Source organism: Pteropus vampyrus, unplaced genomic scaffold (assembly GCF_000151845.1).
Source record: "Pteropus vampyrus isolate Shadow unplaced genomic scaffold, Pvam_2.0 Scaffold38, whole genome shotgun sequence".
In the NCBI taxonomy this organism is placed as follows: domain Eukaryota; kingdom Metazoa; phylum Chordata; class Mammalia; order Chiroptera; family Pteropodidae; genus Pteropus; species Pteropus vampyrus.
In genome coordinates, this window is record NW_011888819.1 from 3,893,440 (window position 1) to 3,911,312 (window position 17,873).

General features: G+C 33.8%; 1 protein-coding gene across 4 annotated transcripts in view; it reads right to left on the bottom strand.

Annotated features, from left to right (window-relative positions):
- Window positions 1–17,873, bottom strand: part of GABPA (GA binding protein transcription factor alpha subunit) — a 35,958-nt gene that overhangs the window by 15,754 nt on the left and 2,331 nt on the right. For 2 of the 4 annotated variants that reach the window (XM_011358214.2, XM_011358215.2), the window contains exons 2-5: window positions 15,223–15,325; window positions 11,857–12,001; window positions 8,708–8,792; window positions 6,518–6,763 (exon numbers count right to left, since the gene is read on the bottom strand). In XM_011358214.2, coding sequence (XP_011356516.1) covers window positions 6,518–6,763; window positions 8,708–8,792; window positions 11,857–12,001; window positions 15,223–15,299 — 553 coding nt within the window. In that variant the 5' untranslated portion in view covers window positions 15,300–15,325. Of the gene's footprint in view, window positions 1–6,517; window positions 6,764–8,707; window positions 8,793–11,856; window positions 12,002–15,222; window positions 15,326–16,879; window positions 16,903–17,084; window positions 17,109–17,873 lie in introns of those variants that run through there. The other 2 variants (XM_011358216.2, XM_011358217.2) reach the window with 2 other exon arrangements.

A 17,873-nucleotide genomic window follows, 5' to 3' on the forward strand; every position in this document is an offset into this window, starting at 1 on the left:
TTAAAAAATGTAAACTCATCAGAACATGAGTGAAAAATGACAGAAAAGGGAGATTTCCAGAAAATTTTTGAAGAAAATAAGCAGAGTGACATTTCAGCAGGGTAGGCAAAGCTATAACTTAAACTACTCATCAAGGACGATACCAATAAGTGGCAGTATTCCTGCCTACAGAATCCCCATAACTGGCTCAGGTCATGGAGGTTTAAGTGAAAAATGGGGACGCTAACTTAAAGTGTAGTTAGAACCTCCAGGGCTTCTCTTTCATTCTCAGGAGCCAACCGAATGAAAGTATCCCCTTACATGTGGACACCAGGAACACTTTAGATCAGGGACACATGAAGCAGATATTGAGAGAACTGATCTCAGTAAGAAAAGTCTACAAACTGAAGAGTGAGACGCTCTCACCTTCTCCCCTTCCACATTTCTTTCCATTTCCAAAATGTAGCATTCACATACACATCAACCCTAAATCCTCACCTCAACCTTCTACTCCTGACAGTATTTGGCCAATTCTCCAGAGAAGTTGAAGAAACCCAGGAAACAGATCTATACGTTATGACACTTGAAAATCTTTTAATGAGAGAAGCAATACTCTACCTTTACCAGCCTACAGTCAGCAAATCCCTTCCAGAACTTCAAACTAATTAGCTTTAAAGTTATTCCCTCTTAAATATGAAGAGATGGTCAAAAATAATCAGATATGAAAGACTAAAATCAAACCATTAAGCAAACAAAAATAAACAGAAAAACAGAACCAGGAGGAAAAATACTGCAATATTGAACTGAAAAAAGAAAAACAATAACCGAAGCCCCCGCCCCCCCCACTGTAATTAATACACTTGGAGAAGGGAAAATATATCTGTAAGATCAGAATGCCATGGAAAAGCAACAACCAAATACAAAGAGGCCCTTATAAATTGAAAGTAAAAATCAAGTAGGTTGTACTATAAAGACAAAAAAAAAAAAAAAAAAAAAAATGGCAGAGGGCAGTACAAATAAATATGGAGATGAAAAACAAGGAGAAAATAGATACAGAGGATCAACCCTGGAGATTCAACAGGAGTTCTAGAAAAAGAACAGAGAAACAGAATTATCAAAATAATAATGCAGAAAAATTTCCCAGAACTGAAGGCTACAATTGTCTAGATCAGCACTGTCCAACAGAAATATGATGTAGGCCACCATATAATTTTTAAATTTTCTAATAGCTACATTAAAAAAGTAAAGAAACATGAAATTCATTTTAATAATAATTTCATTTAACTTAATACATCCAAATGTTATTTCAACATGTAATCAATTTTAAAATAAAAATTAGAGATTTTACATTCTTCTCTTTTGGTACTGGGTGTTTTATACTTACAGCACATCTCAATTCAGAAGAGGCACATTTCAAGTGCTCACATGAGACTAGTGGCTACTGCACTGGGCAGTGCCAGGCCAGACTGAAATGCTGCACTATCAACTATAAATCTATGGTAAATAAAAAAATTACACACTGCCACTAAATCAAGATAAAGACCAGAGAGAGAAAAAGATCCTAACAGCTTCCGAAAAGAAAAAAATAGGGTATGCAAAGGAACTAGAATCAGAATGGCCGCTGAACATCTCACACTATAACAAAATGGAACGGCGTCATCAAAATTGACTTTTTAACTTAATGTTCTATACCCCAATTATCAATCAGAGCAGAATAAAGACTTTTCAAATATGTAGTCTCCCTCCACAAGAAAAAGGAAGAGTATACACATATATACGTATATATATGTATTTCCTAGTTGCCCTTTCTTAAGAAACCTATAAGAGAATGAGAATAATGAATGAAAGAATAAAACTAAGAAAAGAAAAATATCAGAATCAGGTGGAAATTGGGGTACAGGACTGCAGGGAAGTCAAGGATGTCCCAGGATGACAGCTCTATGGCAGACTTAAAAAAAAATTCAACCCAGAAATACACGAGAATTTGAGAAAAACTAATGACAGGCGCAAAACAGACTGATAGAAATGGGAGAAGTCTAGGTATACGTAGAAATCTACACAGCTAAAAAACAAGTCATCGTTGAACTTTAAGAAAACTAAGTTGTATCAATGTAATCATTGTATAAGAAACAAATTCTCCCAATACACACGCTGACTAATGACAAATAAGTTACATAACAATATTAACAAAATGGCGAAAAAATAAAGTTTTTTTTTGTTTTGCAGGGGAGAGAAGTATAAAAGAACTAACCTTCATGTACTATAACAGGAAGTTAATAATGATCAAAAGTAGTAAAGCAAAAACTGGTTGCGAATGGGTAGCAAGACTGAAGAAAAGAAAACCATGTAATAAATGACAGAGCTTACCCGTGGGGATAGGGAGAGCTACGGAAGTAAACAGCTAGTTAGATACAAACCATCTATATCTAAAATGCTGTATTTTTTGAATGTATGTATAACACTTTTAAATGTTAATATCTGACAAATCTGGGAGTCAAAAACATGTCTTTTTAATTATTCGAACAACTGAAAGAAAAATAAAAATAATCTCAGCATCTTCATCTTTTCAATATTCTTATTTAATAAATAACAATAAATGTTTACTCTTAATTTTAGTCTGTTTTAAAAAAACCTACAACTCATTCCCTACAACTCATCGAACTACTATAAATTCATTAATCTGAGTTTTGTCCATAGCTGTTTAACGTAAAATAGTGTAAAAAAAAAAAAAAATTTCAACAGGAAAAAGAATTAAAAGTCCTGAAAAACTCAAAACTGAGGGGAAAATATAAATATATATGACTGTATATAAACATATGAAAATATAATGAGGCTCTAAGCTCCTGTCAAGCTATAAAATTGATGTGTGTAAAGTAAACTTTGGTGAATTTTCCAACGTGGATCAATATTTCAAAGAGATTTAAAGTAGCTATGACCAATTAACTATATTTCAATTTCGCACAGAATTAAGCAATTAGCAAAAAAAAGAAAAAAGAAAAAAGAAAAAAGAAAAAAAGAAATATCCTTAGGTGCAGAAATAGAAATATGAAATGATAACTGCCTAAGAAAATATTAATCATTTCTAAAACTTTCTAGTAGATAACGATTTCATGAGAAAAATCATCAGTGATATTTTAAAGTCTTTCTGTAACTAAATAAATCTCAAATATCTTAAACGAGCTTTCATTCTAAGTAAATAACATTCTTGGTAGAAATTCAGTCAGAGTTTATAATCTGGCTATCTATGATTAATTTTTATACATTATTTTCCATAAAAAATTCTACCACTGAAGACTTCTTGTTGAAGATCTAGCAAACTCTATAAAACATTATTTCAAATGCTTTAATGATACCTTCTTTCCTTCTCAGCATTCTTAGGAGATAACTCCCAACTTACTAACACTGAGGTCAAGTACACCATCCACACTAGCTTCCACATGTCAAAAGTAACTTAATATTTTCACTATCCTATCTCTGAGGACTGGCTAGATCTCACCCTTCAAACCTGGCTCTTTTTCACATTGTTATGCTCCAATTAACAACCCTTCACCTCGCTTCTTTTATTTCTTCTGTTATGAGTTCCATACCATTTACCTACAAATACACTCAGGTCAGCACCAACTTTTCAACCTTCAGTATTATGCATCTGTTCCCCCAGCACTCTTCCCACTTATCCCCGCCCCCCAAAAAGTTAATAACAATTTTCTCCATTTCTATGTCTATTTATTTCTTATAATTCAGCTTTGTCTCTCTACCTATATAGTTACTTTTACCTATATCGACCAATGAGCCTCTGATTACCAAACTCAATAGCTATTGCACAGCTGGCATTCTTTGACTTTCTTAGAAGCATTAAGACTGACCATCTAAAAACTCTCTCTCAATTTCAGCGACACTATACACAAGTTGTTATTTTTTCTTCTCTTTTCAACTATTCCATGTCTCTCTTCCTTTTCCTCAACCCTAAATGTTGACAAGGTCCAGGAACCAGTATTTAACATTGCATTTTCCATTTTCTCTCACTCCATCAAACTCCAAAGACTTTTATGGCTTCAGTGCAAATTCAATGTGACTGAGTCCCAGACAACATCTCTATCCCTAGTCCAAAACGTATTCACCTGAAATTACTATCTGGCTACTTCCAGTTGAATATGTACTGTTACTTCAAAATCAAATACTATCAATACTTTCCCTTGAAAACTCTTTCCAATACCCGTCTTCCCTACCTCCCCCATAAGCTTTGGAAAGCATGGACTATCTTTCTTGTGCACCATCAAAAGCCCAGCATTTAACATGGTGCCTGGCAAATGTAGTTCATGAAATATGTAATGAAGATGTAACCAATTTTTATCAATATTATTATTGCCCTAGTCACCCAAACTTGAGAAGTTAGATCAATACTTGAATGTCCCCTCTACCTTCACAGAATTGGTCAATCAGTTGCTCACTCCTATCATGACTTTGATACATCTCCTCCTTTCTACTCGTACAGAAATCACCTAATCTGGGCTAACCTAGACATTATCACCTAGTTGCACCTAAAGTACAACAATATGCTCCTGTTTTCCCTTCACTGTCTCTACCTGCTCCAACTTATGCCATATACCACTGCCACATTCATTTTCAACTATCATTTCCATCAATCACAAATAATTCCATAATGCTACAAAATAAATCTTCTCACTACTCATGCATATTCCCACTCTCACTACTCAGCTTTGCACATATATTTCCTGTCTGGAATGTCCTTCCCTGCCCAACAATTTCTTTGTCTATGATAAACTCTTTCCCAATTTTCCTCCAGGCCAGTAGGAGTCCTTTGAGATTCTAATAGCATGTTTCATTTATACCAGTTACTGGCAGCTTAGAAAACATGTTACCTTTATGGCTATTATCTCTTTTCATCTATTTTCTCTGTCTTCAACTACAGTGTGAATACCCTAAGGGCAGAATATTTTTTTTATACAATCATGTGCTGCATAACAATGTTTCAGACAACAATGGACTGCATTTATGACAGTGGTCCCATAAAGTTATAACAGAGCTGAAAAATTCCTATTGCCTAGCGATGTAGCCATCAGAAAATCATAGTGCAAAGGTTGCAAAAATCAACGAGGCTGTGGTTGAGATGGGAAACTATTTAACCTGGGTGTGGATGAGGATGACACTGAAGAGCTCTTAGAGGTGGTTCCTGAGAAACAGACTAACAAGGAGGTGTTGCAACAAGTGAAGGAGAGGCGAGAGAAAAGGAAACTGCAGGGGAAGAAAAAGAACTCCCAGGAAAATTCACAGTGAAGGGCTTAGCAGGAGCTTTTGCAGAACTCAGCAAGCTCCTTAAAAAGTTTGAAAACACGGACCCCAACACTGAAAGCTTTTTATTAATGGAGATAAATATTCATTGTACATTATCTGCTTATGAGCAAATCTATGATTAAAAAAACAAAGCAACCCACTATGGACACATTTATAAAAAAGAGTGACACCATCTCTCTAGAGGGGCCTCAGATAGAGTCTTTTAGGAGGTATTCCAGGAGAAAGCATTGTTATCATAAGAGGTGACAGCTCCATGCACGTCACTGCCCCTGAAGATCTTTCAGTGGGACAAGATGTAGAGGTAAAGATAGTGACACTGATGATCCTGACCCTAGGTAGGCCTAGGCTGAGTGTGTTTGTCTTTCCTTTTTAACAAGGAAAAGTTTAAAAAGTAAAAGAAAATTTTAATTTTTAGAAGCTTATAGAATAAAGATCTAAAAAAATAATTCTGTACAGCTGTATAATGTGTTTTAAGCTAAGTGTTATTACAAGAGTTGAAAAGTTAAAAAAATTAAATGTTTATAAAGTAAAAAAGTTACAGTAAGTGAAAGTTAATTTATTATTGAAGAAATAAAAATATCTTTATGTAAATATAGTGCAGTCTCAGAGTACAGTGTGTGTAAAGTCTATAGTAGTGTACGGTAGTGTCCTGGCCCTTCACATTCACTCACACTCACTCACCAACTCACCCAGAGCAACTCCCAGCCCTGTCAGCTCCATCCATGATAAATACCCCATACAAGTGAACCATGTTTTATCTTTTATACCATATTTTTACTGTACCTTTTTCACATTTAGATGTGTTTAGGTACACAAATACCACTGTTACTACTGCCTACAGTATTTGGCAGAGTAACATGCTATACAGATTTATAGCCTAAGAGCAATAGGCAATACCGTACAGCCTAGGTGCATAGTAGGCTATATCGTTTAGGTTTATGTAAGTGTATTCTATGATGCTTGCACAATGACAAAATTGCCGAACAATGCATTTCTCAGAACGTATTCCCATTGTTAAGCACTGCATGACTGTACTGCTTTTTATTCCCAGCACCTAGGACAGTTTTTGTCCATCTTGTGTTAATACAAAAAAATAAACAAAACAGAAAATCAAATTCTTCCTAAAAATTCTACATTTAAAACAGATTATAACTCACTCTAGTAACTTCTATGTCAAGCTTAATTCTTCTCATCCTACCTAACATGTAATTATGTATTTTCTTACCATAGGGTATCCCAAGGCGTTCTTGCTCTTTCCTATAACCTTCCAGTGCAGCAGCCCACCTTGTCACTTGTTCCGAGGTTTCATCGGAAATGGTTGTAATGTGTTTTGTGCCATCAAGGGTAATCACTTGAGCTTCCTCAACGAGATGTGCTTCTGCTTCAGCATGGTGGGCATCTGGATCAATAACTACTTCAACTGTTTCCGCAGGTTTAACAATTTCAAGGATGTTGAGCTTTGGTTCAATTCCTTAACAGAAATTAAAAAAAAAAATCTAAATGAAAACATGAAAGTCACTAAGAAAATTTAGTTTATATGTTCTCAAATGGTAAAGCAAAACTTCATTTTAAATATTTCTAGCATTATGTCTAGAGAACTTAACAGATTCCTATTTAATGATAAAAACAATAGAACTTTGGTAGATAACAGTGTTGTGTCGATTAATATTTTCTGATTTTGATAATCGTACTGTGGTCATGTAAAAGAATTCCTTGTTTTTAGAAAAAACACACACTGATGTATTTAGGCACAGAAGGATATCATGTCTGCAATTTATCTGTAAAGAGGTCGAAAAATATAATGTGGAGGCAAGGGAGAGAATAAACCATATCTAATAATGAAGTTAACACGTGGGGAATCTGGGTGAAGGATAACCAGGAAGTGTTTTACTATTCTTGCAACTTTTCTAGAAGTCTAAAATAATTTAAAAACACCATCACCACCACCACACATATACAGCCCTACTACAAACATTAAGAAAAAAGTACCAATGTGGAACAGAAAATAAAAACTAGGCTAGGGAGAGAATAAATGAATAGCTACTCATCCTCAGAATTCTGAAAAATTAAAATTATTTACTGACTACTTTTCTTTTTAAAGAACAAAGCACATGTTTTATAAATGGACACTGAGTGTGTTAAACTGCATTTATATCATTAAATTCTGATATTCACTTTCAGTTGAAGAAAAACCCAAATCCTTAAGATATTCGAAACAGAATAAACTAGAGCTTTATGATATAATAACAGATATTTCTGTTAAAATGACAGCTTTAAGAAACTATCATTCTGCTTAACAGATACTGTTTGCTCACCGATTTTGTTACAATCTATACAAAATTTAAAGTGCATTTGAAAGAAAGCAAAACAATTTCAATCTCTCGTGAAAACCAATTATTCCAGAAAAATATACTGTCATTCACTAAGTGGTGTAAACAGAAGTTACTTTATTCAAATATGCATGAGAAAAACAATTAGAATTTTTGAAAAATGTTTTTCCTAAGATTTATCCCCTAATCCTCCACTCAAATTTCATCAAGTAAACGTTTTTTAAATACACTTGCACTGACAGGTCACTAGGCTTTTCACAATAAAAACAAAGATTTTTTTTTTCATATTTCCACCAATGGACAATTCTGGGGAAATTAAGGATCAATAGTAGATAACCACCATTTTCATAGTCTTTGGTTTGTGAAACATGACTGTAAGCACTATATATTCAGAGATCAAAATTAATCTAAATCTCTGGTTAGGAATCCCAATAAGCCACATTAAAAAAAACTAAAATTCAAGCCACCAAAAATGGTTTCCTAATTTTCTTTCTAACTTGGGTACCTACACAAGATTTGTAAAATACCACATGGATATGGCTGAGTGTGGTCAATCAACATCCTTTGCAAATTCCTCTTTTTGTGCTAAACCACAGAGACTAGATTTCCTTGCAGCAAGGGTCCCCACTGTAATGTAAGCTCTAGAATCACTGGCATAAGCCTTCTATTTAGAAACAAGTTAAGAGGGGATAAGTAGGCACGTGGCATCCATTTTTTTTGGTTACTCTGGATCACTAAAAAAGGCAGCATGGTCCCAAGATCACAACAGGGCAGCAGCTTTCTTGGCAGTCCAGTTCTACTGTGCGGCTCAGGCATTCTTAGAGTTAACCCGAACCTGTTCTTCCAGCCCTCTCTGTGATCATGTTACTTACTAGTCTATAATATATTCCCTCCTGATGAAACTAGGTAGAATGTTTTATATCATCTGCTTCACCTTGACAGATAAAAGTTAAATCAAAAGCATGAATATCTGTCTATAACATGACATTAAGTAATTTAAACAACCATCTAAAACTCTCAAAACTTATAAAACTGAGTTCTTATATTTTAAAAAACTAGCTAAGCTTACACTAAAATTAACGTACCTTGGTAAGAAATTACCTGTACACTAAGTTGTACAGTTCCATCTGTCTTTACTCCTTGGTCAAACAAACTTCGTTCTGGATCCAGCTAAACATGGGTAAAATGATTAAGATTATTTTAACACAATCATCTGGTTTAATAAAAATGGATGTACCAAACAGGACTTAATTACTGAGGCATACTAATTAAATTATAAGAACACATTTAATTATTTGTCAAATCATTTAATTCTTTGCCAAATCGAAAATATTTTAACCACTGTGGTCAGAATTAAGGACAACATAAACATTTATTTTAAATGGCGGTTTTCTCTAGCTCTGGTGTATAGTTTACGATTTTAAATAATGGCAAAAAAACGCTTATTCTGTAAAAGTATTTAAAGTAGAAAATAATGTAATTTATCTGTCAAGAAAAAGCAAGAGTATTTAATTAGTGGGATAATTTATGTTTATTAATATAATGTCTGCCATATCTCACTTGTAACCAACGATATACACTCAAGATCAGGGTTAACCCTACATTTCTAATCACAATGTTAATAAAGTTAAAGGACTTATGACTTTACTACGTGACCTAGCTATGAACATCTTTAATCATAATTCTATATCCTTTCAATATCAATTTTTCCTTCATGTCTCCTTACAGTGAATGCATTTCACACAATGACAAATTGATGACAAAAAGAAATGGACTTTTAGACATTTTCTGTCACCAGTTTTAAAATAGTTTTTCATTGTAATTATCTTGAATAATGTATATCTCTGTGTGTCTGCATAATATACAGCTGGAGGTACAAAACTCCCCTACTCTCATTGCCGAGAATTCAGTAAATACTGTAGTTGCAGTATAAACACATTTTCTGATATTAAAAATGTCATACATATAAAGCCTATAACCTTAAGTGACTATGCATCTAACTTAATCAGGGCAAGACAAGCTGTTTAACCCTGCAGCAGACAGGTCAAATGTGGCAATTTTGCTCCCTGACACTTTGTTAAAAATTCTCCTTATATTAAGATTTCTCCCCTCTCCAGCAAACTCTGGTATTATCCACTAGAAGCTATAGCATGTATAACTCTGCAAGTGAGCTCTCAGGTACCAAATACACTAGCTAGTTAAGTAAGATCCATCTGGCACAAGGACAAAACTCAAGCATGGTATCTGATCCTGGGTCATACTCCTCAAAGAAGTGCAACTCAACTGTTCCATCAGCTTTCAAGTCAGTATTAATCTGAAAATACAAAAGCATTACCACAAGCAGCAAGCATTTTGACTCTGAATGTATGTTTGCATAAACTGATACGGAGAACAGAAGTTGATATCCATATCCTTTTTGAGGAGAGGAAGCGGGGACAGGGAGGAATGCACAATGACTTAGATCTAAAGTTAGCTCTGAATTCTATGATGCTATGAATAATGCATATTTCCATTTATTCAACTAATATTTATGGAAAATCTATGGTAGGTTGGGTACTTTGCAGGTTATACTTTCATTTTGGTTAGGCCAGGTATTATAAAAGAAGCAACAAATGTTAGGGCTAAAAGACAAGTAAGAGATCAAGTCCAGATTCCCCCTTATTTTACATATGAGAAAAATGGGTAAAGCCCAGTGACACCGAGTTATCCAACACAAACTTAAAATTCTGCCTCAAGCAAGGGAAGCAAGTTTTGGAGACATACAGGCCTGGGTCCACTGAATCCCTTGGCAGCTACAAATGGGAAAACTATTTAGCCTTTTTAAATCTCAATTTTTACATCTGCAGAATGTGATCAAGAATATGCTGACTTCAAAGACTGATATGAAGATTAAATAAGATAATTTAGAAGTGTTCTGTGTTCAGTTTTTCATTCAACATTAACGGCCCAGATAGCTCTAGTCCACCAATTTTTAATGGCTGCTTTGAATTCCAATCTATAGAATTTATTTATCCAAGTTTCTGTTTTTGGAACATTTACTTTCAGTTTCTGCACAACCATGCAACGAACATCTCAGATATACAGCTTTGCTCAGACAGTTGAGCATTTCTGTAAGAACAATTCACTGAGGTGAAACTGCTAGGTATTTCACATCCAAAATTAATAGACACTAAATGTTAAATTACCTTCCAAAAATATGCTAATTTATTCTTTCGCTGTTAATAAAAGAAAACCTTAAATCCTAAAATTATATTATTAGGCCCACCTACATTCTCTAGTTTTAGGAGAGCAATTTCCGCCCTCCCCCAACATTTATTAGACTTATTAAAAGGAAAACATAAAAGTATGGTTAAATGGCAACTAAAATGCACAAATTTCATTATTTTAATTTCATTATTTTAATAATTTAAAATGTACATTTCAAATTATTGTACATTAAAATCTTATTTAAAAATGGTTGACATGATTTTAATTTTTAAAAATAAAGCAAAAAGTTCTATAATATACAGGAAGAAAAGGAGTAAAGAATAAAACAAACTGAACAATCAAAAAAAAATTAGCAATATATATAAGTTGGTATTTAAAAAAATCACATAAACTGTAGTATATGATCAAGGAAGGTCTGGAGAAACTATTTGAGCAACCCGATCTAGGCTACTATTTCTTATATCAAAAAAAAAAAGACTAAATATGTCGCAAACATAGTATATTGTTACTATCACAGGTAAAATCCTAATGTAATAAACTCCAATAAATATAAACATTGGCATATAAATTCTTATCTAAAATTTACTAATAGAGCAAATAAAGATGGAAGGTGATGTAAAAATCATTTGGTAAAATTATCTCAGTTTAAAGATGAGGAAACTAATGCCCAAAGAAGTTAAAAGCTAGTTACATATAGGATGAGGAGGACATGCCTCTTCAGCTTCCAAGGTCAATGTGCTTCCCACTACTTTATGTTTAAGCTCTGATTCAAATTTAAATTTCTCATTTTATATTTGCGAAAATAAAAAAATGAAATATTTGACTCAGTACTCAATCTTTTAAATATAACTTTAAATAGAGACAATTTTGCTGAAAGAATTGCTTTTATTTCTAAATGCTTAAAGTTTATAACAGGTCAAATCTAGTGAGATAGATAAAGGCTACAGCTATAGAGATTAAGGGTCAACAAAATATATTTCTAATATAGACTTAAATGTTGAAATAAATCTCAAAAAAATAAAATTACCTGGATATCTTGTAGGCAAATTTCATGAGCATCCAAAGAACACTGTAGTCTTGGTTCTAGCAGTTTCTTTAAATTGCCTATTGGCTCATTGATGTCTATGGCCTGGCTTACACATTCGGCTGGTGTGTAGGTTTGTTCTACAATGCTAAATGTTAAAGGATATAATGGTTAACAATTACGTTTTTATCCTAGGTATTAAAGTAATAATATGCTCAAAACAAAATTCAATAGCAAAACACATTTCTGGTCTTTGAAACTCATTTCTGCACAGACACCATTCATAGTGATAGACTCATCACCAACTAGTGTTGCCAAACTGAATATTGAGCTGCACAAAGAAATGTTAACTTGAAGCACCCTTGCGAATATATCTCATTATATATATATATATCTTTGTATGTATGTGTATATATAACAGGAACATTCCGTATACAATATTTAAGGGGAAATGTTTGCATCTGTTGTATTTTCTGTTATTTTGAAGAATTTTAGGCCCAGAAAGGAAGATTAAAAGTCTTCTCAAAATCTGTAAGCCATCATTACTAGTTAATTGCCCTTCCAAACATAAATATAATTAAGTAAATATAAATTATAAGGTATAAAAATGTAACATATAAAAACTTTCCACTTAATTTAATCTGAAAACTACTGGTTATAATCAGCATAGGACCACATTTAAAAAGAATTAAAACTTTCTTAGGGCTCTTTTGCATTGCTATTTCATACTTCTAATTCTATGGAAATGTAAGTTCCTTAAAGGAAAAGTCTTTGGTAAGTAATTCTACGTATCTTTTGTAAATCCTTATTTGAGGCAAAACAGAAAACAGACACCAAGTAATATTTCCTAAACTGGTAAATCTGGAATTCAATTAGGTTTCACAACATGTTTAATTTAAATATAATTTAAATCTCATTTGCAGTTGTCAAAACCAGTATGTATTTAAAAATTTGTCAAGTTCCATTTTCACATAAATTCTAAGTATAATGCAATATATATGACATTCGATGAATGCATATAGCCTAAATTCCTCCTAAGACTTTTAAAACTTATAAAAAAGACTGCTCAAGCTTAAAAACACATCATTTTTAAATAATAGTAAACTATTATTATTAGTTAAGGTAGAATAGTTGGGCCTTTTGGTTAAGTATTTTTATGACAGTGGGCTATATTTTCCTTTTTTTGTAACAATGATTCTTTAAGAGTCAGATGCCACTTTAAGACAAATTTTTAAAGACTTATTTTACATGAACTCAATATTTAAAATATTTTAAAACATTTTGTTGCCACCATTTAAACCTTGGGAGACTTAATATAAAAATCTGAATTATCAATTTCTCTTGAAAATATCTGTATGCTCTCACATCACTGGACCTAAATTCCTACATAGCAACATTCTGCTATAGCTGGGTAACAACAACTGCTCCCTTACACAGCTACTCCCCAGGCCAACATAGCAACTCCCAACCTCTACAGGAAACAAGAAACATCAGCAAAGTTTTTCTGTAAGGGGCCAAACAGTAAAAAGTTTAGGCTTTGTGGAAAGAGAGAGAGAGAAAGGGGGGTTGAGGGGTGGGAAGGAGAGAGAGTGAGAGAGAGAAACAGAGGGAGGGAGGGGGGGGGGGGAGGAGAGAGAGAGACAGAGAGAGAGAGAGAGTGTGTGTGTGTGTGTAAAAATAAATATATACACGTTGGGCTCCATGGTGGCTCAAATGATCCTCACCTCCTAATATTCACACTCGTTTATAGTTCCTTCTCACATTCTACTAAGGTTAGACTGTGTGAACAAAAGACTAAGGCAGAAGTGATATATCATTTCTTATATTAGGTTATTTAAAAAGACACTGCAGCTTCCATCTTGGTAAGCACTCTCTCTCAGGCCACTTACTTTAGGGGAAGCCAGATGCCATGTCGTGAGCAGCCCTGCAGAGAAGCCCATGTGGTGAGGAAATGAGTGGTCCTGCTACCAGTCTCATGAGTGATCTTAGAAACAGATATGCTAGTCCCAGTCAACTCTTCAGATGACTGTAGGCCAGACTAAGAGCTTAAATTCAAGCTCATGAAAAACCCTGAACCAGAACTAAGTTTGGGGATAATTTGTTATGTGAATGAATGAATGAATATACACACGTATATACATACATACAAGAGGCATGAAAAAGCACATACATAATCAAATAAGTTGAAATGCTCTATTAAAAATTTAAGGTGTCTCAGGTGGTCATGTCAAGACATTTTAGATGTTTTTCATCAAGAAAATATTCCTATGCCAGGGCATGGTGGTAGAGGACAAGATAAGGTTTGTTTTTTGAGCTACAGACAGACCTCTCCTCTGAACAGAAGAGGAGATAGCATGAGTAACTACAGACTGCTGGCCAAACAAAACAAAACAAAAATGGGGATATGCTTAATCAACTGCCATCAATTATGCCAGATGAATAAGTTCTAGGGATCTGTTGTACAACACTGTGCTTATAGTTAACGACACCATATTTATTGTACATTTAAAAATTTGTTGAAGATAGATCTCATGTTAAGAATTGTTACAATAAATTTTTTTTAAAGTCTTAAATCTCAGCTGCATTCTTAACTCTCAGCATCCTATTTAACCTCAGTAATCTTGTTCATTCTCATCAGTTATTCTAAACCTTCTCTACTATTTAGTCCTATTTAGTCTCTACTATTTTACTTTTAGCATATTATCTCATCTCCTGCTTTACATAGTAAAGTAGCACTATCAGCCCTAACCTTCCTCAGCCTTCTTCTTGACTCCCAAATCTCTATTTTTGCCGATACTCTCCCCCTTGGATTCTGAATTTATCACCATTGCCCTCCTTCCTTAATAGAGTCAGTAATAGTCCATTACTGTTCCAAGAACTAACACTTTTCACTGCTCGATATGCTTAGCACTGTGCATATAACTACTCATGAACCTGTATGTCTCCTCAAATACAATGTGGCCTCCAAGTGCAGGTTATTGTCTAATATATTCAAATACACCTGACAGTTACTAGCTTATAGCAGTTATATATATTTGCTAAACTAGTTCAGGCTGTGAATTAAACTTTCTGAAATAAAAGTAACCAGCACTAACAAAAGAAAAAAATCAAAACAGTGTCATTGTCATAAGAGATAAAAATCATCACAATCAAGTGCTTGGTTATTATCAGTTATTCTTATTACTATCTTTAGTTTAAAAATATCTTTCCCTCCCAGCTACAAACTCATTAAGTCAGAAGAAAAAAGGCAATACATGCTGAGGTCAGTTGAAAAAAAATAATAAGTCCTCAAAAGAATTCTGGCTTGATTCTCAATTTTAATTAGGTGTGTTGATAATATAAAAGGTGGTAAATTCAGAAAACACCAACCTTTCTTCTGTGCACTCTGGTTTCTCTGTTCCATCAATCTCAATTTCTATCAGCTCCTCTGCTTCTCTTTTAGTCATGGTTGAAGTATTTCAAAAACTCTGCCCTGCAAGAGTTAAATTTTAAGACATTTTGAAATTATGAGTACCAACAAAAATGCCACACAAGAAGTATACACCCAATTCAAATAAAAGTGGAGAGTAAGTAGAAGATGAGAAAGTAATCTTCACATATAAAAGAATATCCACAGATGGTATTTATAAACTAGCTTTTATTAAGATAGTGTTTATTAGTCTAACATGACTTCTTCATCATTCCATTGGAGTTGTTGTGTTTTTCAGGCCAATCTCAGCTAATAAATTAACTTGTTACTGCAAAATCAAATGAAAGATATGTCAACTACATTACAGCAACTGTCTTAATAACAGTCAAACCTGTAGCTTAAAAATCAACATGGAAATGATTTGTTCAGTTAAGAGCTATACTTTATTAGCAGAATAAAGAATGTACCTTATTAGCACTGTACTGAGAATGATGTAAAATTAAAGTTAATCTTAGCTATTTGTGTTACAAATTACATATCTTTTAAGTGCCAGTGCAATATTCTAAATCAGCAAAATAAAGTAACAAAATTATCAATTTGCACATTATGGTAGTAATTTATTACAGTAGCATTAAGAAATAGTCTCCTTTCTCACTTTGCAAAGGGCTGTAACTCTCCTCACACTCCAACATCTCCAACTGCTAGAGAGCTGGTTTTCTGACAATTCAGAATATAAATAGCTGGCATCCAAATCTAGAATGCGGTCTGATTTCTCCTACATTTAAGGTTGCTCTCACACACGTCCATAAGAACAAAGACCAATAAGAGAGTGGGGTTCTCCTATAGAACAGATATAAGATATACAGCATGCACATCTAGCAGACTGTCTAGGCGCCAGCAGACTTTTGTTTGAGATAATGAAAAAAATGAAGAACTACTGTTTTCTTCTCTAAGTCTTCCCTTTCACCAGTAAAGTCTATTCCTTAAGATTACTATGTGTAAACTGTGGCATTCATCCTGAGCACTACAGCAAAACAGGTGGTGGTGACCCAGTAGGGACCAACCATGCAGGACAACATAAGTTCCACCTGGGAAGGGGTATCTGTTTACAGATGTATAAAAGTACTTTGAACAATGCCTCACCCTTAGTAGGCACCCTATTAATATGTATTGAAAAAATAAAAATGTTATAAGAACTATTACACACCATATAAAATTGACTCCAGATGCCTTAAAGACAATGTGAAAGGTAAAACTATAAAGCTAATAGAAGAAAATGGTGAGCATTCTTTTGTGGTCTAGGGATAGAAAAGAAATTCTTAAATTCCCGAAACATAAACCATATAAAAAAAAATGGATTTGACTACATAAAAATTAAGATTTATGTTCACTAAAGAGGTTACAGTGTGGAAAAGATATTTTCAATATCCAAAAATGATAAAGGGCTAATAATTGGAATAGACAGAGAACTCTTTTAAATTAATAACAATCTCCCAAAAGTCAGGACAAGTTAGAAAAGCAGATAAAACACAAGAAAAAAAAATTCACATAAAGGGAAACCAAAAGAAATGTACATATTCAAATCATTAAAAAATGCAATTTAAAACAAGGAATTACCACTTTTTACCAGGTGCATTTATGTTGTGTGTTTGTTGTGCAGCAGAAATTGGAATGTTGAATACTGAAAAGAATTAGCAGACATGGGACATTAAGAATCCTCTGCCTCTTGATGGAGTACAGACAGGTCCAGCTACTGTGGAGAAAAATCTAGCAGCACTTGCCCAAATCACATACGCTTATACCTATGACCCAGCAATCTTGCCTTTAGATAAGCATTCCAGAGACAGTCTCATTGATTGACAACGATGTTCAGGGCAGCTTTGCTGGTGATAGCTAGAAGCTGGAGCCAATACAAGTACTGTGAGACAAGAAAAGTGTGAAAGTAGCATACACCATGGAATGCTGGTAGCAGTTAAGATCAAAAATAATGTACACACACAATATTGTATAAATTGTATAAATTGTTCTGTACTGAAAAAAAAGTGAGGAACACTAAGGTTTATAGCAGAGTGGCGCTGGAGAAGATCTTTGTTTTATTTTCAGGGAGGTCTACCAAGGAGGTCCACTCCTATCTTCATAACCAAAAAAAAAAAAAAAAAAGATTAAAAAGCAAGTGAATTTTCTGGGAATTTTGGAAATGAAGAAAAATATATGAGGAAGTAATCAAAGGCTAAGAAATGGACCTAAAGGCTTACCAGAAGGGATACTTGTGGTTCTCCATGATATAAGCACTAAAACAAGTTGTCAAAAAAAAGAAACGTCCTGTGACTTTTAAAAAATTTATAGATCAGTCTCCAGAAGGTGCCAAATAAAGAAAAAAAAATGAACTCAATATACTTTTGGAAAAAATACTCATAGTCTCTAAGTGGATCTCTTTTCTCTCTCTCAGTTCTCTAAATTTAGTCTAGGGAAGCAAAGGAGAGATTTGGAAATTGTCCAAATCTTTGATATCAATGCTTGAGTGAGTCTTAGCTCTTTTTCTGGAACCAATTCCCCAGGATTCTTTGTCCAAACTTAAAATGGCAAAGAGAACTGTTACCTGCAGCCTTTC